The 25,862-nt window shown below is 56.1% G+C and overlaps 1 protein-coding gene across 1 annotated transcript in view; it reads left to right on the top strand.

The window, feature by feature from the left end:
• The first annotated feature begins 2,214 nt into the window (after positions 1-2,214).
• Positions 2,215-25,862, top strand: part of SRRM3 (serine/arginine repetitive matrix 3) — a 33,920-nt gene continuing 10,272 nt past the window's right edge. The window contains 14 exon segments of the mRNA XM_065919308.1: positions 2,215-2,317; positions 4,043-4,071; positions 5,026-5,083; positions 5,182-5,446; positions 5,767-5,813; positions 10,536-10,752; positions 17,091-17,219; positions 17,328-17,408; positions 17,845-17,874; positions 18,342-18,404; positions 18,507-18,542; positions 20,561-20,611; positions 21,129-21,233; positions 21,763-21,940. Of these exon segments, the coding sequence (XP_065775380.1) occupies positions 2,215-2,317; positions 4,043-4,071; positions 5,026-5,083; positions 5,182-5,446; positions 5,767-5,813; positions 10,536-10,752; positions 17,091-17,219; positions 17,328-17,408; positions 17,845-17,874; positions 18,342-18,404; positions 18,507-18,542; positions 20,561-20,611; positions 21,129-21,233; positions 21,763-21,940 (1,392 nt within the window).

Genomic DNA, 25,862 nt, shown 5'->3' on the forward strand with positions numbered 1-25,862 from the left:
TCGCAGGAGTCCTGGGTTTGTCTTCTAAGACCATCCAGTTTGGCTAGGGGCTTGCTCCTTTAAGTGGGGTTCAAGGTCCGGCAAAGAGGAAACTTGTTAGAAATGCAGATTATCAGCACCCACCCCAGATCTACTGAGTCAGAAATTCTAGGGGTAGATCCTGGCCATGGGCTTTCCAGGTGGGTTAAGAATCCACCTGCCAATTAGGAGATACGGGTTTGATCCCTGGGTCAGGAAGATCCCCTGGAGCAGGAAATGGCAACCCACTCCGGTATTCTTGCCTGGGAAAGCCCATGGACAGAGGAGCCTGGCAGGCAACAGTCCATGGGGTCACAAAAGAGTCGGACATGACTTAGCAACTAACCAACAACAAGACCCTGGCCATCTATGGTTTAACAAGCCCGTCAGGTGACTCCACCAATAAGATTTGAGAACTGCTGTTCTAGACACTGGCTCCCAATTGCTGTTCCACAGATGGTCTGTATCAGAATCACCCGGAGAACATTGACAATTTCACCCTCAGAGATTTTGATTCAGTAGGTTCAGATAGGAATCATATAAAATACAAGACACTTAGTTTAATTTGAATTTCAGATAAACAATGGATTTTTTTTTTAGTATGAGGATGCCCCAAATATGAAATTCATGAAATTCAAATTATTTTAACTGTGTATCCTGTATTTTTATTTGCAAAATCAGGCAACCCAACCTACTTCTAACAATCTTCTCAGCAGATTCAGCCAGGTTTGGCCTAAATCCTCCGACCACTTGTATATTCTTATCACTTCCCCCTTCCGGACATTATATTTTTGTTGATGTAGGCTAAGATAATATGCGCTTTTGGCGGCCACATTTGTGATATTGACTCAAATTGAGACTGTGACCACTGAAAACCCCTAAATTCTTCCTAAATATGCTGTTTCTAACATATGTCTGCTGCTGCTGCTAAGTCACTTCAGTCGTGTCCGACTCTGCACGACCCCATAGATGGCAGCCCACCAGGCTCCCCCGTCCCTGGGATTCTCCAGGCAAGAACACCGGAGTGGGTTGCCGTTTCCTTCTCCAATGCATGAAAGTGAAAAGTGAAAGTGAAGTCGCTCAGTTGTGTCCAACTCTTCGTGACCCCATGGACTGCAGCCCACCAGGCTCCTCCGTCCATAGGGTTTTCCAGGCAAGAGTGTTGGAGTGGGCTGCCATTGCCTTCTCTGAACATATGTCTACCTTACTCCAATTTTAGAAAGTTCGTTTGGGACCCAGCGTCAGGATGTGGCATTTCTCATTACCCGGTTTCACCTTCTCAGACTCCTTCCATCTTTTCCATCTGTTGAGTCTTTTTAGATTCTGACTCTGATTTTCTGAACCTTCCCAAGTGGTGTTCTCAGTGAATCTGGTCATCAGGTTATCAAAGTTCTCTCCAGTCAGTGGTGAACATACTAGATCAGACATGGGTGAGGACGGAGCCCTGTGGTCCTTCCCTAGATATGCCCATCTAATGTGACATGGACCCCTTCATTAGCTCCCTCTGAGCACAGGTTAATCCACCCACCAATTAAAATAGCACGGAATGTTAGTTCCCACCAACACAGTGTCTCTCTCTCCTTATGAAATCTCACAATAATTCTGTAATAGATAATATCAGATAAGGGCTTCCCTGGTGGCTCAGATGGTAAAGAGTCTGCCTGTAATGCGGGAGACCTGGTTTCGATCTCTAGGTCAGGAAGATCCTCTGGAGAAGGCAATGGCAACCCACTCCAGGCCTGACGTCTGCAATAACTTCCTGGTCTGCTGGTCCAGCAATCCTGGCTAGGAAAGAAATGGGCTCAGCATACAATGATTCAGTCTCAGGGGCCTGGCCTCTCCTCTAGGGGCTCAGAGGTCATTCTTTTGATAACGTGCCTCAGATTCCTGCCTGGCGCCCTCCATTACCAGGTGAAGCTGGCAGAATTCACCATCTGTCCTAGTGGAAACCCAGACAGCATCCATCTTCTGTCTTCCTGCCCCTCTCTTTTCCTTCAGGTGCTTCTGAAAGACTGCCCCCAGCAGCCTAGCCATCTTGGCCAGGCATTCTCCTAGTGCTGGCGATAGGATTTCTCCTCTCAGGGTGTGGAGACCTGAGTACACTCAGAGCTCCTCCCACCAGCTTCCCCTGCCCTGCCCTCAAGGAGCTCAGGCCAAGTTCTTAGCTGGGGAGCCTCGCCCACGTCGAGGGCAATCATGCAGAGCAGCATCACTGAGAACCTGCCTCCACAGCTCTCGCGGGGGCCCAAGCACTTTGCCCCCACACCCCCAGTGCATCTTCTGCATTGCCAGGTGCTGGGTAGGCTCAGGGGAGCTGGAATGAAGGGCTGGTCCCCTCCCGTTGAAGGGCTAGAACAGGGGTCAGACACAGACAATAAACTGAGCCTCAGTATCTAAAGAGGTGAGGACAAAAGCTGTGGGGGCAAAGGAGGGAACAGCTCATCCTTCGTCAGAAGCAGGGAAGGCTTCCCGGAGGAGGTGACATTGGGACTGGACCCTGAAGGATGTGCTGGAGTTCCCCAGGTAGGGAAGGGAGGCAATGGAATTCCAGCACTGGGAACTGTGTGGGCAAAGACTCAAAACAGTGGGAGTGCCTGTTTGGGGACAGGTGACCCAGGCTGGGGAGCTGAATGTTGGCTTCAGGATAAAGTATAGCACTGGATAAAGCTGCAAGATCGCATGAGAAGAAATACAAAGGTGTCTTGAAGACTGTAGCAAGAATCCTGCCTGTAGTCCTCAGTCCTATCTCCCTTTTTTTTCAAACGTTAAATTTTTTATTTTGTATTGGGGTATAGCCGATTAACCATGTTGATGTAGTTTCTGGTGAACACCAAACCAACTCAGTCATACATATACATGAATCCATTCTCCCCCAAATGCCCCTCCCACCCAGGCTGGGACATAACACTGAGCAGAGCTCCAGGTGCTCTACAATAGGTCCATCTCCCTGTTTGTCTCCTCTTTATTCCAGGCACTGAGCCCCATGTGTTTCAGGCACTTGGCTGGCACCAGGAATTGGGGCTGAAAAGCCCTCGGTCCACAGGTGGAGTGAGATTTATGAGCCCACAATGACAGTGAGGGGGGAGAGCTCCCGAGAGGGGAGGAGGGAGGCTTCCAGAAAGTGGCGATGCCTGTGAGCAGTGACTTTGAGGTCATGCCAGAGTCAAGTGCAGAGCATCCCAGGGAAAGGGAGTGGTGGTGGGGGTGGGGGTGGGGGCTCCAGGGAGACCTGGATGCAAGAGGGATGGAGAATCTGTGTGGACGTGGCAGTTGGAGAGGTTGGTCCAGGAAGCAGGACTGGGAGCCAGGGTGACCGGAAGCCACTGGAGGCTGTTAACCAGGGCATGACAGGGTCTGATTTGCTCCTGGGCCAGGCTCCCAGGTTGCTGATGATGGAAGATGAACAGAAAGAGGTCAGGGCAGGGGGGTGGGCAGATAGGATGCAGATGCCAGAATGGACCAGAGGCAGAGGCTTGACCTGAGGTGGTAATGAGAGAGGAGGAGATGGGTAAATGTGAGCAATGTCAAGATGGAATATGGGACCAAACTTGATCTTGGTAAGCTGTGGTGGGCCAGGACAATGGGGTTCTCCAAGCTTCATGCATGTCCCTGGCTCAGGGCATGAGACGAGCAGAGCTCTGAGTGGGGCTTGGTGAATGGGTGATACTTGTGAGTTACCCTCAGAGAAAGCATGGTAGAGCTAGGGTTGCAGGGCTGGGGTAGGTACAGGCAGGGAGCAGGCAAGGCTTAGAAAAACAGCTTTGTTCTGTAAAGCCCGAAGAGACTTCTTGAAGAATCTGGATGATGCTTCCAGACACAGGTTGAGAACAGAGGCTCAGAGAGGGGCAGGAGCATCCTCAGGGTCACGCAGCAAGGCATGGAGAACCCTGGCCTAGACCCAGACACTTGGGCAGATGAACATATGAAAGGAGCTTGTGTTCCCATTACTGCTGTCACCTCCTGTCCCTGTCCCCTGCAAGGCTTTTTCCTCTCCTAGCCCCCCTCTCTCTTCTCTGCCTTTCAGACGCCATGGCTCTGCACACTTTGAGGCCAGTGAGGAGAGTATGTGTTGTGGGGGGTGGGGGGTGTATTGCAGGAAGGCCCCATCTGGGATGTCCAGACATGCCTGATTCCTTCTCTTCCCACCTCCCTCCACCCCTTCCCTCCCTCCCATCCCACTCCCTGGGAAGGAGGCCTCCCTGTTGCTTAGCAACTAGCAGAGCCTTGGAGAAAGGAAATGGAAATAGCTCGGGAGGTGCCTCCCCTCTGTTAAGATAAGTCCTTGGTGTGTATGTGCTTGTGTGTGTGTGTGTGTGTGTGTGTGTGTGTGTGTGTGTGTGTATACATGCATGTGCAAGGTGCATACAGGTGCACGCGCTTCTTTGAACCATGGAGCCACTTCTCACCTTCCAAGCCATGCTGACTTCCAAACCACCCTGAGCTGGCGAAAGGATGTGGCTGCCTGGAAAGTTAATGTCAGTGCCACTTTTGGTCACATCCTCACAAGCGATGTTTCCAGAACAAAGGAGGGGATGGTCCTGTGGGCTTCAGCCCAGATAGGCCCCCACCTGGAATGCTGACTTTGGAAAAGTTAGCCAGATCAAAGTAGGAACCGAAAACTGCATCTGTGGTGGGAATGGCGCTGAGCCTGGTCTCTGCAGGGCTGTTCGGGAGCAGACTGGGACGGGGAGCACGTGTGGTCAGTGATTCCAGGGGCCAGAGCCAGAAAAATGGGTACTGGGGAGTGAGAAGCAGGTATTAAACTGAGCCTGAAGGAAAAACAAGAATAAAACCTGGGGAACTGCCAGTATGTGTGCAGGCAGGGGCCAGGCACTCAGGACCAGGCATTGCTACAGCGGCAGAGAGCTTTGTCTTGGATGGTTACTAGGCCCCTGAAGGCGACAAGCCTCCTTAGAGGCCATCTAGTCTGCCTTGAATCCACCCCACCTTACCGATGGGGACAGCCAGTGTCCGATGCCCCCTCATGCCCTGAGGTGTGACCCACAGGTGCAAACCTGCCGCGGCCCGGCTCTGCAGCCAGAGGGGAAGCGGATTAGAGCCGTGAGTGGGCCTTTAAATCTCTAGGATTAACCCGCGCCAAGAGGAGCTTAGCAGGTGGCCGAGAAGTGACCATCCCTCCGGGTGCCTGTGTCTGTCCCGCAGGGCCGAGGCCAGCCGCTCCGGGGGCGGCCACCATGTCCTCCACCGTGAACAACGGGGCGGCCAGCGTGCCATCCCCGCCCGACGCGGCGAACGGCTTCCCACAGCCGGGCGCCTCGTCGGGGGCCTGGCCGCGGGCAGAGGAGGAGCTGCGCGCCGCGGAGCCCGGCCTGGTGAAGCGCGCGCACCGCGAGATCCTGGACCATGAGCGCAAGCGGCGCGTGGAGCTCAAGTGCATGGAACTGCAGGAGATGATGGAGGAGCAAGGGTGAGCGGGGGAAGGGACTCAGGGCGGGGCCGGGGCGGGGCCAGCGTTGGGATCCCGGAGCCTGAAAGGTCAGAATCTGAACTATTGCAGGCCCAGTTGAACTTTCATTCATGTATTACTTTATTCTACTAACAAGCTGTCTTGAATTCCTGCTCGATATCAAGCTCTCATATGGGCTTAGAGTCACAGCAGCCAAGGAGACACAGCCCATGCCTTCGGGAAACATCCAGTCTGGTGTAGGAGAGGGGCATGTAAACGTTAATGGCAACTCGAGGCCTCAGTTTTCCCGTCTGTAAAATGGGTGGCTGCCTGGTCTACAGCCAGGTGTGGCAGCCAGGCAAGAACGCACAGCGGGCCCCTACTACGTGTGAGGGCTGCCTGTGGTTTCAGCAAGGGAATTCCAGCCAGCAGCCACACCCAGAAGCTTAGATTTCACCCTGTCTAGTTCAGAACCAGGGGCACACAAGTGGGCCAGATGCTGTGCTGGGCAACGTTGGTCCCCAGAGCCGAATTGGAGTCACTTCCTCAAAGACCCCTCTCCCAACCCCTATTCCTTAACCATCTCAGAAGGGAAACAGGCATGTTAACACCAATTCCACCATAAAATAGGTTAGAATCAGGATTATAGAAAGGACAGCAGGACAGGAAAGGGTCAAATGCTTCAGGAGCTCGGAGGGGAAATTCTGAGAGAAGACATTTGAATGGACCTTGAAGGATGAGTAGGAGTTTGTCAGGCTGAGAAGGAGGGATTGTGCATCAGTCAATAAAGATTTAGGGACCTCCCCTGAAAATCCAGTGGAGACAGGACAGCCATCATATGTGGAACTGGAGGCAAAAAAAAAAAAAAAAAAAACAGTGGAGAACAGAGCCATTCCCATCTCTACAGCTCCAAGGAAACTTGGAATTTTCAAGGCTCCTTTCTGCATCTGCCTGAGCAGTTTGAAACTACTGGGCTGGCTGTTGAGGGAGTCAAAGTGAGGAGCAGGGCCTGCCCAACAGGCTGGCACTGTCAGAGAGCTGAAAAATCAGAAAAGCCCAGGGCATTAGGGCCTGGAGCCACGTGGGAGCAGACCGCCTGTGTACAGCAGTCCTTCCAAACCACACCTTTGTCTGTTCATCCCCAAGAGGCAGCCAAGACAAGGCTCACTCGTCCCTGTGGAGCCCAGAAGACACTGAGGCTTAGACAGAGATTGCCACTGCCACCACAGGCCCTTAGGAAGACAGGGCTAAGGCTGCCGCGCAGGGTCGCTTGTAAGAAAAGGGCGCAGGAATTTGGTGTTCACCTCCAGCTGGAGACCAGGTGGGGGTGGGGAGGATCCCTGCAGAGAGGCATGGATGGGTAGAAGGCTGTTGCAGACAGACAGATAGGAGACTTCCAGCTGGTAATGAAAACAGGCTTGATGAGCTGTGGATGTGACCGAAGAAATGAGATCCCAGGGGGTTAGGGTGGGGAGTGGAGTATCCTTTTGCAGAGAGAGTCCCAGACCTTAATTAAACCTGCAGATCCTGCTGAATTGAGAGACTCCGGGAGTGGAGGGAGTGTGGGCGGGTGGGCGTTGCTAGGGAACAGGACGCCTGGGACAGATGAGAGCCAGCCTTCCGTGCTTCGTTCTAGGAAAATACCCCTTTCCCCACACAAGCCCCGCCCCTTCTCCCTCACAGAGCCCTGCCCACTTCCCTTCACAAACTTCGCCTTCTTCCACTCCAAAGCCCCGCCCCGCTCCCTTATAGGGCCCTGCCCCCTTGCTAAGCCCCACCCTCTTCACCGAACTTTCCCCTTAGGAAGGCCCTCCCTCTCGCCCCAAACTTTCAGGAAACGCCTAAGGGCCCTCACTCATGGCGCCCCCTTCCCACAAGTCCCCTATCTCCCCCTGCCCTGGCAGGCTTATTATCCCAGGGGGGCAGCCTCAGGTGAAGGGGGATGACACTTGACCGTGTCTTTGGTATCTAATCCCCTGGCATCAAAGGCTCATTCCTCGCTGGGATGCACTCAACAGGTCGTCTCCAGATATTCCATCAGGGGCCCTTCCGCCACCCAAGCCCTCACTCCAGGTGAACTTTAGACTGGTCCACGACTCAGTCGTGTCCAACTCTTTGCGACCCCATGGACTGCAGCCCACCAGGCTCCTCCCTCCATGGGATTCTCCAGGCAAGAGCACTGGAGTGGGTTGTCATTTCCTTCTCCAGGGGATCTGCCCAACTCAGGGATCGAACCTGGGTCTCCCGCATTCCAGGCAGACGCTTTAACCTCTGAGCCACCAGGGAAGTCAAGTCTCCCATAAAGCTAGCCCTCCGGTTATCAACCCTCTCCCTCTGCCATCTCTTAGTGGCTGCCCCATTGGTAGATGCCACAGCCACTCTGGAACCCAAGAATCGGGGCTTCTAGCTCTGGTCCTTGACCTTGGGCAAGCCATAGCTACTGGCCTGTTAAGTAGGGGGTTGTTCTGAGGGGCCTGTGGACTAAGGCAAGTACAGGGCTCCCACACCCCACTCCAGTCCCCAGAAAGTGCTCCACAAACACTAGGGACCTTTGCCCTGCTAAAAATCCAGTCATTAATATCCATTTCTAGAAACGCTGGTACATTTGCATTTATTTACCAGATTTGCAGGCATCTGACAAATATTCCTGCTAGTCACGGAAACACACATTCTTTGGCCCCATTAAAAAGCAATCCCTTTCTTCATACTGATGGATGGTGGCTAATTCACTGGTAATGGATGCTGCCTTTGGAGCCGTCTTCCTGGGCAGTCTCTAGGGGCAGCCTACAATCACTGTGGAGGCAGGGACAAAGCCCCCAGCCTCTGTGAGGTGATGTTCCAGTCCTGGCCCCAAACATCCCCCTTCCCACATCCTTCCCACCATGTCCCTTCCCATGAGGACCACTGAGCTGGGCTTGGAGCTTTGAGCCCTCCCCTCTCGCTGCTCTATTTCTTCATCTGTAAAATGGGCCACTACCACCACCACCCCCAGAGCCACGGTGAAGATCAACTCAATGACCAAGGAAGTGATTTTCTAGGAAATGCTGGATCTGGGCAAAGGCAGGCAGAAGGAGACATTTTCCACTCTGGGGACCTCTTTTAAAATGTATTGTCCCCTCACCCCACCCCAGTCCCAGAGGGCAACCCAAGTCCCCAGAGCAAAAATTAATTTGATGCATTTTCCCAAATTGGGGAAGTGGCAGCAAGGGAGCCAGACTGGCTGGGGAAGCAGCTGAGCCAGGAGGCTGGGGCGCTGAGACAGGCATCCTGCCTACCCTCTTCCCCATCTGAGCCCTTGACTGTTAGCCAGCTGGGCCTCCTGCATGGTCTTGAGTTGGCAGATGCTGCTGCATCCACGGGGCATGGAAGGTTTGGGTACCAGCCTCCTTCTCCATCTCAGCCTTTGCCTCCTGGGAGAGCAGAGGGGAGAGGTTCAGGTGATTCCTGACCCAGGACCATGCTGACCTGGGAGGAATCTAGGGTAGAAAAAGGCACAAAACCTGGGACAATTAGACCCTCTGTCCCCATTGCTCTGGGACAAATAATCCCCAATCACCACCATTTCTTGAGCACCTACTGTGTGCCAGGCACTGTGCAAAGTGCTTTTATGTGTCATGTCCCTTAATCCTACACCAATCTTGAAAGGCAGGTTACTATCCCATTGTACAGATGTACAGACTCAGACTAAGAGAAGTATGTGGACTTGTCCAAGGTCACAGATCTAGAAAGTGGGAGCAACAAGATTCAACAACTGTCGCACCAGAATTCAAAAGCATTTTTGGAGGCCCCATGTGGCAGGCAAGGTGCCAGATGCTGGGGACACAAGTCAATTCAGACAGACAGTGTCCCTGTCCTCAGGGAATTCCCAGGCCAGTGCAGGGTGCAGAAAAGTCAACAGATGAAGACAGAAACCACCCCTCCAGGAGGAACCAGGAGACTGAGGTTGCTATGGAAACACAAATGTTAGCACCTAACCTGGTTGGGGAGGCAGGAGGATTCGTCCTGCTATAAACTTCCCATGAGTCACATCTTTGTGTTCAGCCATGGTTATTTCCACAGAGTAAACCTGGAAGTTAATTTATGAATCAAAAGTTGTATTCCTTTTTTTTTAAAGCTTTTGAAAAGAATTGCCAAATTGCTCTCCAAAAAGGCTGAGTCAATCCCAAATGCTTGTTGAAGGAGAGGAGGGAAGAAGGGAGAAAAGAGATGGGGTCCCTGACAGGGAAGGATGCACCATTTTCATGGATAGGGTGGGGTGGGGGGTGAGTTGGGCTTGCTGTGTACACAGACAGCTCATGGTCACATGATAGAGAAGGTGGGACTCCAGTTCCTATTTGGCCACCATGTTTTCTGTCCAGGGCAGCCCAGGAAGAGGAGAGGGTGGGGGCTTAGGAGACAAGACTCAGTTAGCAACAGCCCCTGGACAACTGGTGTGTGCTGGGCACAGGGCCAGGGGCTGGGTGAGCACAACTGCCCCAGGGGTCAGCATGGACATGGGCTGGGAGGCCTGGACAGCTGTCACATTGGTGGTGTGAGAGAGGTGACAACGACCCCAGGATGCAGGAACAAAGATGAGGAGTAGATAATTCTGGGCTTTGGTCCCCAGCATGAGACTGGGCCCAGGGAGGGAGGGAGAGCAGAGGAGAGAAGTCAGGAGCCTCCATCCAAGGCCCAGACTACATCCACCCCCACCCTCATCCCAAGCTGGGAAGCCGTGGATCTACCCCTGGGATCTTGGACTAGCCACTTGGCAGCCTTGACCTTGTAGAGGCGGGAATGCGCTGAGGACCTCCCCAGGCTATGGTGAGGAAAGCAGAAAAGACCACATATGTGTCGAGGTCAGGGGTCCCCCTTCTCCCCTAAAATGTCTCCGGAGAGGGACTGCAGCCTGGATGTGGGAGGGAGGCCTGTCCTGGGGTGGGACAGGGCCAGGAGGAAGAGCCCGGTCTCCCCAGGAGGTCTCCTCACCTCTGGGAACACTCACTTTAGTTTATGGGTTGATTTGCCTGGTTGTTGGTTTAGTTGGTTGGTTGACTGATCTGGTGCCGAATGGGTCGGCTTTGAGCTTCCCCAGCGCTGAGAACCTTGTTGGTGGTGTGACCTTGGGCAGGTCATATCAAGCTGGAGAGTGCCCACGTGACTGAGGGCTGGGAGGAGGGGCTGGGGGCAGGTGGGGAGGAAGCCAGAGCCCAGACTGCAGCTCTCACCTTCCCTGTGCCCCACAGGTACTCAGAGGAGGAGACCCGGCAGAAGGTCAGGACTTTCCGGCAGATGCTGATGGAGAAGGAGGGAATGCTCACCAGGGAGGACCGGCCTGGGGGCCACATGTGAGTGCTGCCAGGGTGGGGAGGCCCAGGGCAGGGGGAGGGTGCAGCCTCAGGCCAGCCCTGGGCAGCCTTTCCCAGGGCTCACTCAGGTGGTCGGGGCTGGAGGTGGGAAGAAAGAAGAGGAGGAGGAGAGGGCGTGGGTCTTGTCCACCGGAAGCTCGGGCCTGGCCCAGGGCACTAGGCAAGAGTCGCTGGGCACCTACCTGGGCATCACTGAAGTCCTCTCCCTGCCGCCCTGGGTTCTAGCTCTGACCCAGCGGTGGGAGAGAGAGCCCACATCTCATCTCCGGGAATCTTGGGCTGCAAACCAGGAGACGGAGAAGTGTTCTTTCCTCGGTGTTGTCATTGTCTGATAGACTAGTCCCTCCGCCCCAACTATTATCACCTAGATAGTGGCCTCCAGAGTAAACATAACCAGTGCACCAAAAGCCATCGTTGGCTTGGCCAAAGGCCCATCCGGTAAAGAGAGCACAGGCTCTGTAGGGGTGACATCTCTGCAGGTGTCAAAGGAGAGGAGGAGCACGGGTGCTGTGGGCTTCGGATAACACAAGGAGGTTATGGGGGGCAGACTTTGTCTCGGAGAACCATCACCCACTCAAAACCATATAAAGTGGAGCAGCTGCTGTAGGAGGGCGTGGCCGGCCTGTCCCTGCAAGTGTCCAGACATGACGGCAGGGTGGGCATCTTGCTGAGGCCCTAAGTCCCTGGGCACCTTTGTTGGCAGGAAAGTAAAAGAGCAGCAGCCCCTTCTGAATGCTTTTCCTTGCTGTTGTCTTGAGGGCAAACAGCATTGCAGGAGCAGATGGATCTCAAAGACAGGGAAGCCCAGTCTATAGAAATTGTAGACTATTTCAGGTGGGGGGGTTCCCCTCCTAACCCCACTTAACCTCACTTCTCTGGCTTGAGCAAGAGCCCGAAGCAGAGTCAGTGATGGTGATTTTCCCTGATGGTCCAGTGGTTAGGACTCCACGCATCCACTGCAGGGGGCACGGGTTCAATCCCCGGTCAGGGAACTAAGATCTAAGATTCCACGTGGCATGGCCAAAAAGAGGGGAAAAAAACAAAAACCAGAGTCAGGCCAGCCTCAGGCTTGTGGGGGGTTTGTGGGTGATCTAGGGGAGCCAGGCTCAGCTGGCCTGCTCTCTCCTCCCCTCGGGGTGGGAAGAGGTCACACCACTACTACCTTCTTCTCCCCAGCCTCCCAGAGCCCACAGCACCCCCTCAGTAGTGGCTGTGGCTGCCGCAGTAACACCCTGAAGGTTCATCCCCGCCCCCAGACCAGGGTAAGCTCCTCCCTCCCTTCCCTTCTCAAACCTCCAGACAGCCAGATCTTTCTGCTGCTGCCCGTACTACCTCCAAAATCATCAGGTCCTTCCTGTCTGACCCATGCCCCCTCAAATGCCCCCAGGGCTCCTCTGGAAAAGCAGCCACTCTCTCCCCTTCCATCCAGTGTGAGGGGAGGAGGCCTCTTCCAGAGCCTGCCTTTGCCACCTTCTCAGGGCCCTTCCAGCGATAACCACCCCTCCAGCCCACACCTGCCGCTCTACCCTCCCCTGGGCTCCTTCCTCTTGGTTGGCTTCCGGTCCTTCCCCAAGCCTGCTTTCTCTTCCAGCTACCAGCCCACACGTTTCTCTCTTTTCTGCATCAGATTTCTATAGAGCGTGTGGTACACATTGTCTCCACTTCCTTAAGCCACAGAGATCTGGCTTCTGCCCCCATGACTCCCATGACCTGCTGCAGTGGTCTGAGTCTTGCTTGGCCTGGCCCAGGCACCTCTGCAGGCCTGGCCTCTCCTGGCACATGCCACCACTCCATTTCCCCTCTGGAAACCTGCTTTCCCTCTCCCTGGCTTCCAAGAGTCAGCTCTTTGTGGACTGTCTTCCTGCCCCTCTAATGGCCTTCTGTTCCTCCCTTCCTCCTGCCCACTTCTTAGGTCTTGGCTCCTCACAAGGATCTGCTAGGTCCTCAGGTCTCTTCCCCAGGTCTGCCTTCTCTTTTCTTCCTGGGGATCCCATCCATCCCCAGCTGGAACGCTCTCCTGTTAGTGGATGACTTCCAAGTCGTTTCCAGGAGTCCTGATCTTTTTCCTTGAATGAATGAATAATGCATTTAAGAACCAGGACATGTTGGGAAGGATGTCACGGAAAGGTTGCAATGTCCATCATCAGAAGGAATGCCCTTGAGGGTCTGTACTGTACACCCAACCCTGTACTGGTGCTATGATAGGGGAGGGAAAAAGAAACAGACATGCCCCCTGCTCTCTGGGTGGAAACACAACCTCCAAGGAGGACTCCTGCTCTGGAAGCAGGGGAGAATGTAGAGTTCGCAGGGTCCTGGGATCCTACTAGAATGTTAAAGACAGTGAAGACAAGTTTGTTATCAGTTTGGTTGGTGGCTCGGACATTAAAGAATCCACCTGCAAAGGACGAGACCTGGGTTCGATCCCTGGGTCGGTAAGATCCCCTGGGGAAGGGAATGGCAACCCATTCCAGTATGCTTGCCTGGAGAATCCCATGGACAGAGGATCCTGGTGGGCTATAGTCCATGGCGGTGCAGAGAGTCTCATATATTTGCTATGAGGGGCTATAGGAGAGGCCCCAGGCTTGATTTATGTCTGTTCCTGCCACCCTTGCCCCTCCCCCCAGCCCCAGCAGGCCTGGCACGCGGGCTGAGTGAGCAGGAAGGGCAGCCCCTTTGCCTGGAAGCCTCCTTCTCCTCTGTGTGAACTCAGTCATCTGTCAATTGGCCATTAGGCTCCTGGCAAAAGGGAAACAGAACTAGTTAATTAGTGAAACTGCTGTCTGGAGGAAGAGCATGTGACAGGCATCTCTCCCCAGGTCAGAGCCCTTCCTGGGGGCAGCCGGTCCAACAGGTGTCCTGGGTGGTGCTGGGTTCAGCCCCGATTTGCCCCTGGTCCCTCTGCAGTGGACTCTGACTGGGCCTGCTTTGGTCAGCTCTGTGGGGCTCCGTGTGTTCCGTCACCAGGGAAGAACGCCTCTCCTGCCTATTCCACAGACATGGTGAGGAGTAAACTTGCCAACAAATGTGAACTTAAGAGCAGAAAACACTAAACAAACCTAGAATTCAGTGCAGACACTCACAACTGTGTCGGCAGAGCAGGGAGGGGACGGCTGAGCTAACATCCACAGTGAGGAAGCCCAGCCAGTAGAGTCCAGGGTCGGCCTATGTGCACATGAATTCTCAAAGTCAATTGCTTAGGTGAACTTGCATTCTTAATCAAAGGTCCCCAAGCCATAGATATTTCTTTCCCTCTCTGGGCCTCAGTTTTCTCATCTGTGAAATGGGAGCATGCAATTTCTCTAAATCAGGAATTGGTTTTGAGTGGAATGTGAACCATGGAGAACCACTTACACATTAGAGAACCTTCTCATGAGTGGTATTATTTGTGATATATACTATATTGTGAGCCAGGAAGGTCAGAACAGGAGAACCCAGTGTTCTATCCCTGAGAGGGCCTGCGAAGTGAATGTGGTGGTACCAGCTGCACAAAACCAGCAAAAGAGGCCTCAGCCTAAGTCTGTTTACATCCCTGGAACTGCCAGTACAAGTCTTACCAGAAGGTTCTGAGACCTTGTATGTCTCTTTAAACATGCATCTCCCCTATGCCTGTCTGCTTCTTTAAATTTTGCTTTATTTATTTGGCTACATCAGGTCTTAGTTCCGGCACAAGGGATCTTCATTGCAGCATGCAGGACCTTTTTTTTTTTTTCTTTTTTTTTTTTTCTTTAGCTGCAGCATGTGAATTCTTAGCTGTAGCATGTGGGATATAGTTCTGTGGCCAGGGATTGAACCTGGGCCCCCTGCATTAGGAGCACAGAGTCTTAGCCAGCGGACCACCAGGGAAGTCCCCACGCCTGTCTTTCAATGCTTCCAGCGATAAAAGATCCCTAGAAAGGACTGGAAAGTAAAAGAGGTCAGACGATAAGGTCCCAGGGAGGGAGGATGGGGCGGGGCGGGGGTGGGGAGCCCTGTCCCCAGCACAGGGTATAAAGGAAAGATGTGTCTAAGGAGGGCCCAGGGAGGGCCTGGACTCAGTGGCTAACCCAGCTCGATGTCAAAAGGCAAGAAAGGATTCCCTGCCTTCTGTCGGGATCAAGGAAAGTTCCCTCCTCCCACCAGCTCGCCCACACAATGTTTGTGGTGCCCTTAAGTTTTGCCAAAGTCTATGGTTTGTGTGTCAGGCATTTGTGTGGCTGAGGGCTGTGTAGGGCTGATGGGCCCCGGGACAGGCTGTGGAGTTGGAGATTTCAGGGACAGGAAGTAGGAGGCCCCTGGCTTCAGGAAGAAGAGCGTGGGGAAGAGAGGAGAGGTTTGAATGAAGGGATGTGGGGGTGTTTGACTCTGCGGGGGCAGAGCAATGACATGACCGTCCATCCCCCCAGAAAAACCTCCCATAACACCTGTGTGACTTCTAGGCTGCCAAGGCCAGGATGGTGTTTGGGATCCAAATGACAGTTTTTTTGGCTGCACCGTGAGACATGTGGGATCTTGGTTCCCTGACCTGGGATCAAACCTATGCCCCCTGCAGTGGGAGCAGGTAGACTGGACCACCAGGGAAGTCCACCAAATGACATTCTTGACACAAGCATCAAGGCTAGCTAACCCTGTCCAATTTGGGTTACATCCTTCTTTCTTTCTTTTTTTTTTAAATACAAAAATCAGTCTTCAAAGAGCTGCTTAGTGAGTGCTCTGCTGGAGTTTGTGCCTGAAAATCTCACCTTGTAGCTGTGATCTTGCCCAGTCTCTTTCATGTGTCAAAACCACTTTTCTCCCTGGAAGAGGAGGTGTTGGTGTGTGAGTGTCTGACCGAGGTCCCTCTGTCTAGCAATGGTGACCGTGTGTGGAGGACCACAGTCGCGGGCCAGGCCTCCTGTCAGGAGCTTCATAGCCAGACTCGTACTTAATCCTCTCCTCAAAGCTGAGCTATTCTTTCCCCCATTGTATAGATAAAGCCCCGGAGGCTCAGTGAACGTGGTCATGCCTGGATTCAGACCTGTCTGTGTGAATCCAAAGCTCCTGTCACGTCTTTAATGCTCTGCCATCCCAGTCGTGGCCTCCCTCGCTCTGGGCAGGAAAAGGATGAGCCTGGCAAAACCAGGGCTGAGCCTCCATCTGGGAGGGGTGCTGTCTGAGCTGGCGCAGGAAAGAAAAATGGAAGATGAGGGGCCATCACCCTGGACCTGGGCCTTTGGAGGGTCCGTTTCTGGGCGTGTCCAGTAAAAAAACAAATTTGCACAACATCGGGACTTCAAGGGAATCGTCATAACCATCCTTAAGGTAATTAGGATTCATTCCCCTGTTGAAAAAAGAGGCTCAGAGAGGGTCACACAGCGACTCAGGAACAGCGCATAATTAGGGCACATGTGCAGCTTCAAAGCTCCCAGCCTCGCCTTAAGCCCAGCAGCCTTTAAGGACAAAGCAGCCGCTCCTCCAAGTGCCCTCCGGGAACAGACGTCGGCGGCAGAAGATGGCTGGGGGCTCCTGAGCCCGGGAGCGGGGCCAGATGCCGCGGTCCCTGCGGAGTGAAGGGGAGAGTGAGGCAAGATGGATGGGGAGCCCGGGAGGCGGGCAGGGTGCCGAGGCCGGCGCCCGCTGCCACTGGGCAGTGATTGATGACAGCCCGGCAGCAGGAGAAGAGCCGCCAGGCCTCCGGAGGCGGCCGAGAGGAGGAGGAGAGGCTATGAATATTTCAGAGAGGCAGTGGGGCGGGAGGGAGGACCTGGCAGGGGGCGGGGAGGGGGCGAGGGGACGGCGGGATTAAGGAAGGACAGATATCAGAGGCGGGGGAGCTCAGAGAAGGGGAAGGGTCTCAGTGAGAGAGCGGGGCTCGGCAACGGAAAAGAGGGGCTGGGGAGGGGAAAGGGGCTTGGGACGAGGCCTCTGGGGTTAAGGGTGCAGGGGGGCTCAATGAGGGGACTGAGGCGCAATGAAGGGAACCGAGGGGCAAAGAATCCGTGTCGGGAGGGGCCTCAGCGAGGGGAGGGGCCTCACTGAGGAGGAGGGGGCGCCTGGAGGGTGAGAACCTAGAGGGGGGGCTAAGTGAGGGGGGAGGGCTCCGTGGTCCTCTTTTTTTTTTTTTTTTTTTTTTTGCAAAATAGGGCACGGCTGGTTGGTTGAGGATGGGGACAAAATAGAGCATCGCTGAGGCTGGAGCCCCGTGAGGGAGGCTCCCGGTGTGGTTCCCCAGATCCGCCCCCCAGCCCCGATGACCTTCGAGGGGTCGGGGCCATCCCCACCTCGCTGCCCGGCCGGGAATGGGTCAGCGGGAAGGCACGGCCGCCGCCGCGGCAGGTGCTGAGCGTCCCTGTTGCCGGCAGCGTGGCGGAGACCCCGCGGCTGATCGAGGGCGCCGAGCTGGGCCTGGAGTACGCGCCCTTCGACGAGGACTACGGCCCGGTGGACTGCGACTGCCCCGCCTCCTGCTACCGCGGGCACCGGGGGGACAGGTCAGCGCCTGCCGCGGCCGGGGATGGGGGGTGGGGGTGGAGGCCGCCCCTCCCCCCTCACCTCTGCCCTCCCCCCGCCCCGCCCCACCCCGCCCCCTTCTCACCCAGGACCAAGCACTGGTCTAGCAGCTCTGCGTCGCCCCCTCCCAAGAAGAAGAAGAAAAAGAAAGGCGGCCACCGGAGAAGCCGGTGAGAGCCGCCCCCGGGCTGGAGGGGGCGGGAGGGGCGCGGTGGGGCCCCCAGCTGCCCGTCCCTGGGCGGGCAGGGCTCTGACACCCCGCACTGTGGGCCCCCCTCACTGAGCCCCTTCCCTTCTCCAGGCCCTTTCCCCCACTGAGTGCCCCCTTCCCACCCCACCCCAATGTCCGGCCACCCCCCGAATTGCACACACCCATGACCCAGCCTCTCACCTCTGACCACCTGCTCTTGGTCCCCAGCACCCTCTCTCAGGGGTCCTGCACCCCAGGGGCCAGGGAAGAGGGGCTTGGCTGGGCTCACCTATGGCTCCCCATCTCTACACGCCCCTTCTCCCCTGTCCTAAGTGAGGCCCCGGCAAATGTCTGGGACCCCCCCCCACTAATCCCATCCAATTGTCTGTCTCCCCTTCTTTCTGCCCCGCCCTCAGCAAAAAGAGGAGACTAGACTCTGAGTGCAGGTCAGTGATGAGGGTGGGGCAGGGAGGGACCGGCTGGGCCCGGAGAGGATGCCTGTGGGTGGAAGAGGGTCCAAGGCCACCCCCCGGAGGCTGGAGGCCTGCACCTCAGGGTCTGGGCACCAGCCAACATGCCGGCACTTCTCCGCGGAGGCCAGAAATCCCATCACTGGCGCCTCTAACCTTTGATTTTGAAACAGTCCTGGCTCACAGTGCCCAGGGGGGCTGGAAAGGTGACGAGGGGACAACACAGGCCGCTCCACCAGCTTCTCTCAGGGACCGAGTGGACCCTCAGGGCCTTGATTCGCTGTAGGATGACAGCTGGCCTGAAGCCCTGGAGTCCCCTTTCCAACTTCAAGGCCACAGGCGCCTAGGCTTCCCCAGCCATCTCCACCACCATGCCACCCCCACCCATCCCGGGGCCCCAGTTCACTAGACCTCCCCCCCCACCCCCGGCACTGTGTCCGCAGCTGTGGGAGCTCCTCACCCCTTCGCAAGAAGAAGAAGAGTGTGAAGAAACACCGCCGAGACAGGTACCCTCTGTCCCCGGGGGCCTCCGCTCACTTCCGTGGGACCCCCTCCCCCATGACCAAGGCTGTGCGTGGGCTCAAGAGAACCTTTCTGTGGTCCTACAGGTCTGAATCTGGGTCCCGGAGGAAGAGGCGACACAGGTGAGTGGCGTCCCGTGGAGGCAGGACAGAAGGACGTGGACAGAGGCCAGTGGCCCCCCTGCAGGACCCGAGGAAGCCACGATGGGAGGAGGGGTGCCAGGGTCCTGTCCGGCTCCCTCTTCCCACACCAGGGACTCCTCCCGAGAGCCAGACAGAGCGCTGGAGGGTGGGGGAGGAGGAAGGCCATTTGCAACCCTTGTTTGCCCCAGAGTCAGCCTTGCCTTGGGAGCCCCAAGAATGTCCAGACAACACAGTATACTGGTCCAGTGTCCAAGGGATATATCTGTGGAGGTGCTAGTTGGGAAAACAGAGACATCAGGACCCCAAATTCGCAGAGAAAGGGCCTGCAGGCAGAAGGACTTCCCTGAGGTAGAAGGGCTCAGTGAGTAGGAGACAGGGCGAGCAGGCTGTGCCTACATGTGGAGTTTCTGGGGGGCCGGTGCCAGCCCCCCAAGAGGCAAGAGGCCAGACTATGAAACCTCCACTCTGTGGGGCTGGGAGCCAGCAAGGGGCTCTGAGCAGGAGAGCAGGACCGTGACTTTTTCAGGATAGACCGTAGAGAAGGAGGTGTAAGGCCAGAACCCAGGTAGAGGCAGGCGGGTGGAAAGTGGAAGAAAACTCAGCATGGAGGACAAGAAGCTGTGGGGCAATCACATCCCCACTGTTGGCACTGGAGCCAGACACCCCCCCCCGCCCCAGCACCCCTGAAGAGGGGCAGAGTTCTCAGTTCCATTTCCAGCAGGGAGCATTTGCCCACGGCCACACCTTAATCCCAGAGCTTCCCTGGTGGCCCAGCGGTAAAGGAATCTGCCTGCATTGCAGGAGATGCCGAGATGTGGGTTTGATCCCTGGGTTTAGAAGATCCCCTGGAGAAGGAAATGGCAACCCACTCCAGTCTTCCTGCCCAGAACATGCCATGGACAGAGGAGCTGGCAGGCTACAGTCCATGGGGTCACAAAATAGTGGGACATGACTGAGCGACAAAACACCACCACCACCTAGTCCTGGCCCTCCCAATCCCCCGGTTTCCCATCTGCCCCCTCCCCTACTACCCCCTCCAGTCCTTCTGGGCCAGTGGGGGCCCCTCCTGCCCTGTCTCTGTCCCATTCCCGTCAGTCCCAGGGAGGACCAGACCCACTCCCCATGGGGAGCCTGAGGCCCAAAGCAGGCAGGGGTTCTAGAAGCCAAACCTCTGGACTCCTGGGCCCGCCCCTGACCCACTCTGCTCTCAGATGAAACACATTCTGGCATTTCTTAGCATCACCTTGTTTCTGGTTGGAAGGAGGCATCTGTTCAGGACTAGAGGGATTGAGCAGGAGTCTGGTGGCATCAGGGAGGGTGGGGCTGAGAGACCCACAGGGATGAAACCTTAGAAGCCTGACCGGAAGCTTCTTTGTCCATCTTGGTCAAAGACAGAAGGAGCTGGGTTGCAGGGCTCGCCTCAGAAAGCAGGATAGGATGGGAGGAGATCCAGAAGAGTAACCCCAAAGCAGGAAGATCATGAAGCCCAGGGGAAAGCATTTCTTTCCTAAACACCAGGCTTGGAACACATAAGACAAAGGGGCGGGAGGCCTGGACTCCACCCTAGAGAGCCCCGTCCGAGGGAACCTGGGGCCCAGGGAACACAGCTGAGGTGTGGAGGGGCCACCCCCACTGTGGTGACTCATCAGAGGGGCTTCTCCCAAGACCAATGCCAGAAGGAAAGTGCAGGTTACTCCTCCTTCTGGGGCTGTGATCACATCTCCTATGGCACTCCTGGGGGGAACAGAAGTGGTGCCCAGATGCAAGGCAATCCAGGCCAGGACTTAAAAGAGAAGGAGGGAAGAAGGCCTGGCAGAGTAGCAAGGACCAAAGCAGTGGGGTAGGATGGGGTGGGCGGGTCCACCCCGGCCCAAGAGAGGAGCACACCTGAGGACCACACCTGGACACAGCCCAGCTGCAGGGCTCCCAGGCCCCGCCCTCCCCGGGCCAGCTCTGGGCTCAGGCTGTGCTGTCAGGGTAGTCTCTGCTTTCTGTAGATCTCGAAGCCCCAAGAGCAAAAGAAAAGAAAAGAACAAAGAAAGAAAAAGGTGAGTACCCTCTCCCACTCTCCAGCCCCTCAGCCCGCCCCCCTCCCCCATCCCCTTCAAAAAAACCCCTGGCCTTCGTGAGCTCCTGTTTGTCCCTGCTGCCTAGATGGAAAAATTCAGACCCAGAGAGGAAGCCAAGAGTGCCCTCCCCTGCCCCGCTCCCCACCCCCTTCCATCACAGTCATAAGAACACCAGCTGAGGGCCAAGTGAGATCCTGGGAGGCTGGGATGGCCTAGAGAGAAGGACGCCTTTTCCTGACAAATGACCCACACGGACTAGCTCTGTACCCAGGATGGGCACGGCTTGTGTTATTTTTGTAGGAGACTATGTGGGGGAGGTATGGGGGCCACGGGAGGAGAGGGAGATTTTGGGGGTGGGGGTTATGGGGGGAGAGTATGGGGGCAGGGGGGAGACTACATGGCCAGGCGCGGGGATGGAAGCAGAGGCTTCCACCAGGCCTTCACAGGTATGATCCCAGGAGATGGGGCAGAACATGAGGGCAGCTTTCTCTCCCAGGCTGCATGCAGAGTCTCCAGGCCGCAGGTCCCATCGTCACAGCAGCGGCAGCTCCCACAGCCCCTCCTTGTCCTCCCATTACAGTAATTCCAGATCACCCAGCAGGTAGGTGCCAGGCTACCGGGGGGCTATCAGGGGTGGCTGAGCTCCCTTTCTGCTGGAGGGAGGGCACCTGCAGTCCCCAAGGCTGGGGGGAACAGCATCAGTGGGTAGAAATTTACTAGGACGGCTGTGCTGGCGCCTGCTAGGTCGCTTCGGTCGTGTCCCGCTCTTTGTGACCCCATGGACTATAGCCCCGCCAGGCTGGCTTCTCTATCCATGGGATTCTCCAGGCAAGGAGACTGGAGTGGGTTGCATGGCCTCCTCCAGGGGATCTTCCCCACCCAGGGATCGAACCTGCAGCTTCGGCGGGCGGGTTCTTTACCCCCAGCGCCACCTGGGACCGTGGTGCTGCCCTTACCCAAAGGCGCCCCCGACTGTGATTGGGGACCGAGGCAATGTGGGGGCTGGGAACTTGCTTTCTCCCTGGAAGGGTTTCCTGGCGATGGGAGGGCGCAGGGGAAGGGGTTGGGGAGGAAGGAGGGAGGGGCGGGAGCTTGCAGGCCGGGCATCCCACGCCGGCCCACCCATGCAGGCTAAGCCCCAAGCACCGAGACGACGGGCGGAAGACGGGTAGCCAGCGGTCCAGTGGGAGCCGGTCGCCGTCCCCATCCGGCGGCAGCGGATGGGGGTCGCCCCAGCAGAACGGTGGCAGCAGGCAGCGGAGCGGAGCGCACGGGGGCCGCCCGGGCTCGGCGCAGAGCCCGCTCGATGTATGTACGCTTGGCTTTGCGGAAGGTTCCCGCGCCGAGCGGGCTCGGGGGCGGAGCGGGGTCGCGCCGGGTCGCCGCGGGGTAGGGGCCAGTGAGTGCGAGGGGGCCGGCCGTTCCCCTCTCCCCGGGGCCCGGCCCGCACCGGAGCGGCCAGGAGGGCCGGTGGTTTCGCCCAGTTGGCCTTAGTGTGGGGGTGCGGGGTGTCTGCACCCCTGACCTCGGCACACTGAGGGTCAGAGCAGGGTGACCCCCGGGGCCTCAGCCAGTTGGGTAAAGAGCTGAGAAGGAACCCAGGCTTCGGCTTCCCACAGACGTACGGGGTGGGAGGGGGCGCGGGCTGTGGGAGGGGTCGCAGTTGGGAACGAGGTTCAAGAGTCAGGACCGCTCCCTCGGGCGTCACTGGCGCCCCGAGCCTCCCTCTCCCCACCGAGTCCTTAACCCCTCTGGAGAGCCCGTCCTTCCTCAGCCCCCTCACAGCCCCTCTGCCTCTCTCAGACCCCTTCCCCGTCTGTCCCCTTGCATTTCTGCAGTCCCTGCTCCAGGGAAAACCTGTCCTTTCGGGGGGCATTGCTTAGACAGGGGTCTCAAACCTGCGGCTTCACTTCCCTCGGCCCATCCTCCTAAGGCACCTCCCCGCACAGGGCTCCCTCAGAGGTGCTGTTCCCACCCAGCTTCCAGGAGGGTCTGGTGACTGATGAGGGAGCCTTTCCTGGGAGGATGGGCTGGGCCAGGGCGGGAGGCTCTCCCAGGTCACATCCCCTTTTGTCTGTCCATCTTAGAGTCCGGGGTGGAGCCCCCCACAGGGAGAGGGGGACCGCAGTGCTGGCAGGGGCCCTGGATGGGCACAGGGGGCTTGGGGTGGGCAGGCCGGCAGGTTCCCCCTCCCAGACCTGCAGGCTACCCCTAGGAGCCTCAGTAGGGAAGTGGGGAGGGGGGTGCTGTCCCTCCCCAGACCTCAGGTCTCAGCAGCAAACATGTACGTGTTGGTCAGTTTCATTTTGATTTTTGGCTGTTTCCTTTCACTCCTTTTCTTTTCTCAAACACCCTTACTCCTATGGCCTCAGCGAGGAAAGCCAAGGGCAGCTGACGAAAGGCTCTGAGTCTCAAGATCATTTTTATTTAAGGACATCCCCTGTCTTGAAACCGCCCCACCTGGACACGGTGCCAGGCTGCTGGGCTCCGAGGGGCCTCGAGGGGCCTCGTTGGGCTACGTGGGGAGGATCGCTCCCGCGTCCCTGGGTCTGTCTGGGGGTGGGAGAGGGCTCACAGAGGTAGCTGAGGGCGGCCAGGACAGGGACTGGTGCTGCAGGCCACGGAGGAGACGTCCAACTTGGGCAAAACCCATAGCTTGTCCCCATCCCCGACCCTATGGGCACAGAGCTGGAATAGCACAGCGCCCCAGACACCTTCTCCTGGAAACTTCGTATCTTCTGACAGGCACAGAAGTGCAGGTTCTCTCCATCAGGGCCTTCCGCCTCCCCCACCCCCCTACCCCTGCCCCCGGCCCTGGAGGCCGGAACAGCACCCTGCAAGCGCCCAGGGCCTGTGCAGACAAAATGGCCAACCAAGTAAAACCCCAGGAGAGGGCAATCAGGGAAGGCCGCCTAGCCGGGAGGAAGCCTCTGCAGCACCCCAGTCCTGTCTCCCTACCAAACATGAGAGTTGGCACTGCCCTGGGAGTTTTCTAGATGACAGCACTTTGTTACTCTTCCCGCCAAGCATGCCCCCCAGATCCTCTCTACCCCTTGCGCCCTAGGAGGTCTGGGACTTCGGAACATCCCAGGTCTCTAACCCGAACCTCATCCCCTCTTGCCTGCACATCCTTTCGGAGGAGTGAAATGACATGAGTTCTCATTCCAGGGAGGTGAGGTGGGCTCTGGGGTCACAGACTTTGGCCAGTAACCAAAAATGTCTTTGGGAAAAATTACCAGAGGGTGGGGTGGTATTCTTGGATGCTACCTTTAAAGAAAAAAAAAAGAAAAAGAGAGAGAGAAACAAATGGGAAAAGAAAAAGCTCACCGTTTTTTAACCCCGTCTATGTTTTTTTTTTTTGTTTTTTTTTTAGCCTCCCATTTGAAACGTGGTAATACTGTGATTCCATTTCTTGTTTAGCCGGCAAGGGAAGAGGGTGGGGAAGTTTATGTAATTTTTCCTGTTATTTTGTTTTTCTTTGTATTTCCTTTCTTTTTTTCATTTTGTAACGTACAGAAATGCAAAGCATCTCTCGGGGTTTTTTTTTTTCCTCTATCTTCTATGTTGTTCTAGAATTTTGCTTTTGTGTGTGTTACTGTGGGGATTGCTCCTTCTAAAGCAGAGATGGTTTTTGAATCTCAAGTGAACATTAGTCATATACATATCTATATTTTTTTCCTTTGTAATCAGGATTTAAAAGGGAAGATAACACTTTAAAAAAAAAGACTCCTGTACCAACAGCTCCTGCCAAATCTTGGGCACCAGCCAGCCCTCCCCTCCACCTCAGGGCATAAGCTGGGACTGCTTCAGTTTTTAAATTAACAAAAGATGGTGTGTCCATGTCTCAGTCTATAAGGAACCTTGGAGAGAAGCTGAGAGACACAGGGAAGGCAAGAGGTCATCCATTGCTTCCCAGGGCCCTGAACTTTCTCAGTTCCATCTTGGATAAGATGGAACTTCTTTCCAGGTCTCAGATCCTTAGGAGGCCCTGGAGCAGGGAGCTGAAGACACATGATAAGAGTTTAATTCAGGTGAGGGTTGCAAAGTCAGATACTCTCAGGCAAAAAAAAAGGTCCATCCTGGGCTAGACTGAGTGCTAGCTCCCGACACATCTCTTAGTTGTCCCATTCCAGGGCAGAACTGAGCCCCAGAGGGATTTCTGGGCTCTGCTGTTTATTGTTCTCTGCGACTCAGAGAGGTCAAGTGACCAACTCAAGGTCACACCGCTTTTTAGAGGTTGATCCAAGAGGAGGCCGCAGCCTTCTAACCTCAAGACTCCCAGGCACAGCCAAGATGTGGGAGGGTTGTCAATAGAAAACCCACTCCAGGAGCCCTGAGCAAGGGGAGGAGGATGTGGGAGGTGGCTGCTGGGTGTCTCAGCTCCTGCTTCCCTCCCTGGGGATCCCACCAGGTGTCAAGGCTGGCTCCCAGCTCTCTCAGCTCCCCAGTACGGGAGCCCGCCCACACCAAGACCAGGCTGTGGGTGGGCCCAACACTATATGGCCCAGTTCTACACAATTGCTGCCTCAGAGACCCACAGAGCCCCACACCCCCACAGTTCCCATACATGTGGGGAAATAAACAGTGAGGCTCAGAAAGGGAAGGGAGGGACTCAAAGCAGACGAGTAAGATGACCTCATGGGACAAGTCCTTTCATCTCATCTCACCTGCCTCCCTCCACCCCCAAGAACATACCTGCTAGCTCTGCCCTCCCCAACACACAGGCTGCAGGCTTTGCAGCCTTAGGCGGTAGGGCCACCTGCCTTGGCAGCACCTGCCCCTAACATCCAAAGTGTTGAAGGAAGCCTCGCTGTTTGATGAGGATGGCAGAGGACATCAGGAGCAAGGCCCCCAGGCTCTCTCTGGCCTCTGTCTCGGGCTCAAGTCTCATCATCTAATGGGTGGCCTAGAGTGACCCCAAGAAAAGGTGCCCGTGGATCTCCCCAATCTGCCTCATCTCAGCCTCCCCCTCCCACCCTACCCCGCCCCCCCAGGAAAGAGCAGTGACCACAGCTGGAGAGGGGCAGTCAGGCTAGGAAGGGACATCTTGGCATTTCTGCCAGGATGAAGCTAGAAGACAGGAGGGATGAATTTTGCTAAAATGATACTGAAGCCAGGGGTAAAGAGTTGAGGCTGAGCCCATCCTCCAAATTGAGTTGGTGGTTGCCTTCCCTTTTAAATGCATGATCCCTTTCACCCCATCAGTCCACTCTGATTGGCCTTGTTTAAA

The sequence above is a fragment of the Muntiacus reevesi genome, chromosome 2, assembly GCF_963930625.1.
Source record: "Muntiacus reevesi chromosome 2, mMunRee1.1, whole genome shotgun sequence".
Classification (NCBI taxonomy): domain Eukaryota; kingdom Metazoa; phylum Chordata; class Mammalia; order Artiodactyla; family Cervidae; genus Muntiacus; species Muntiacus reevesi.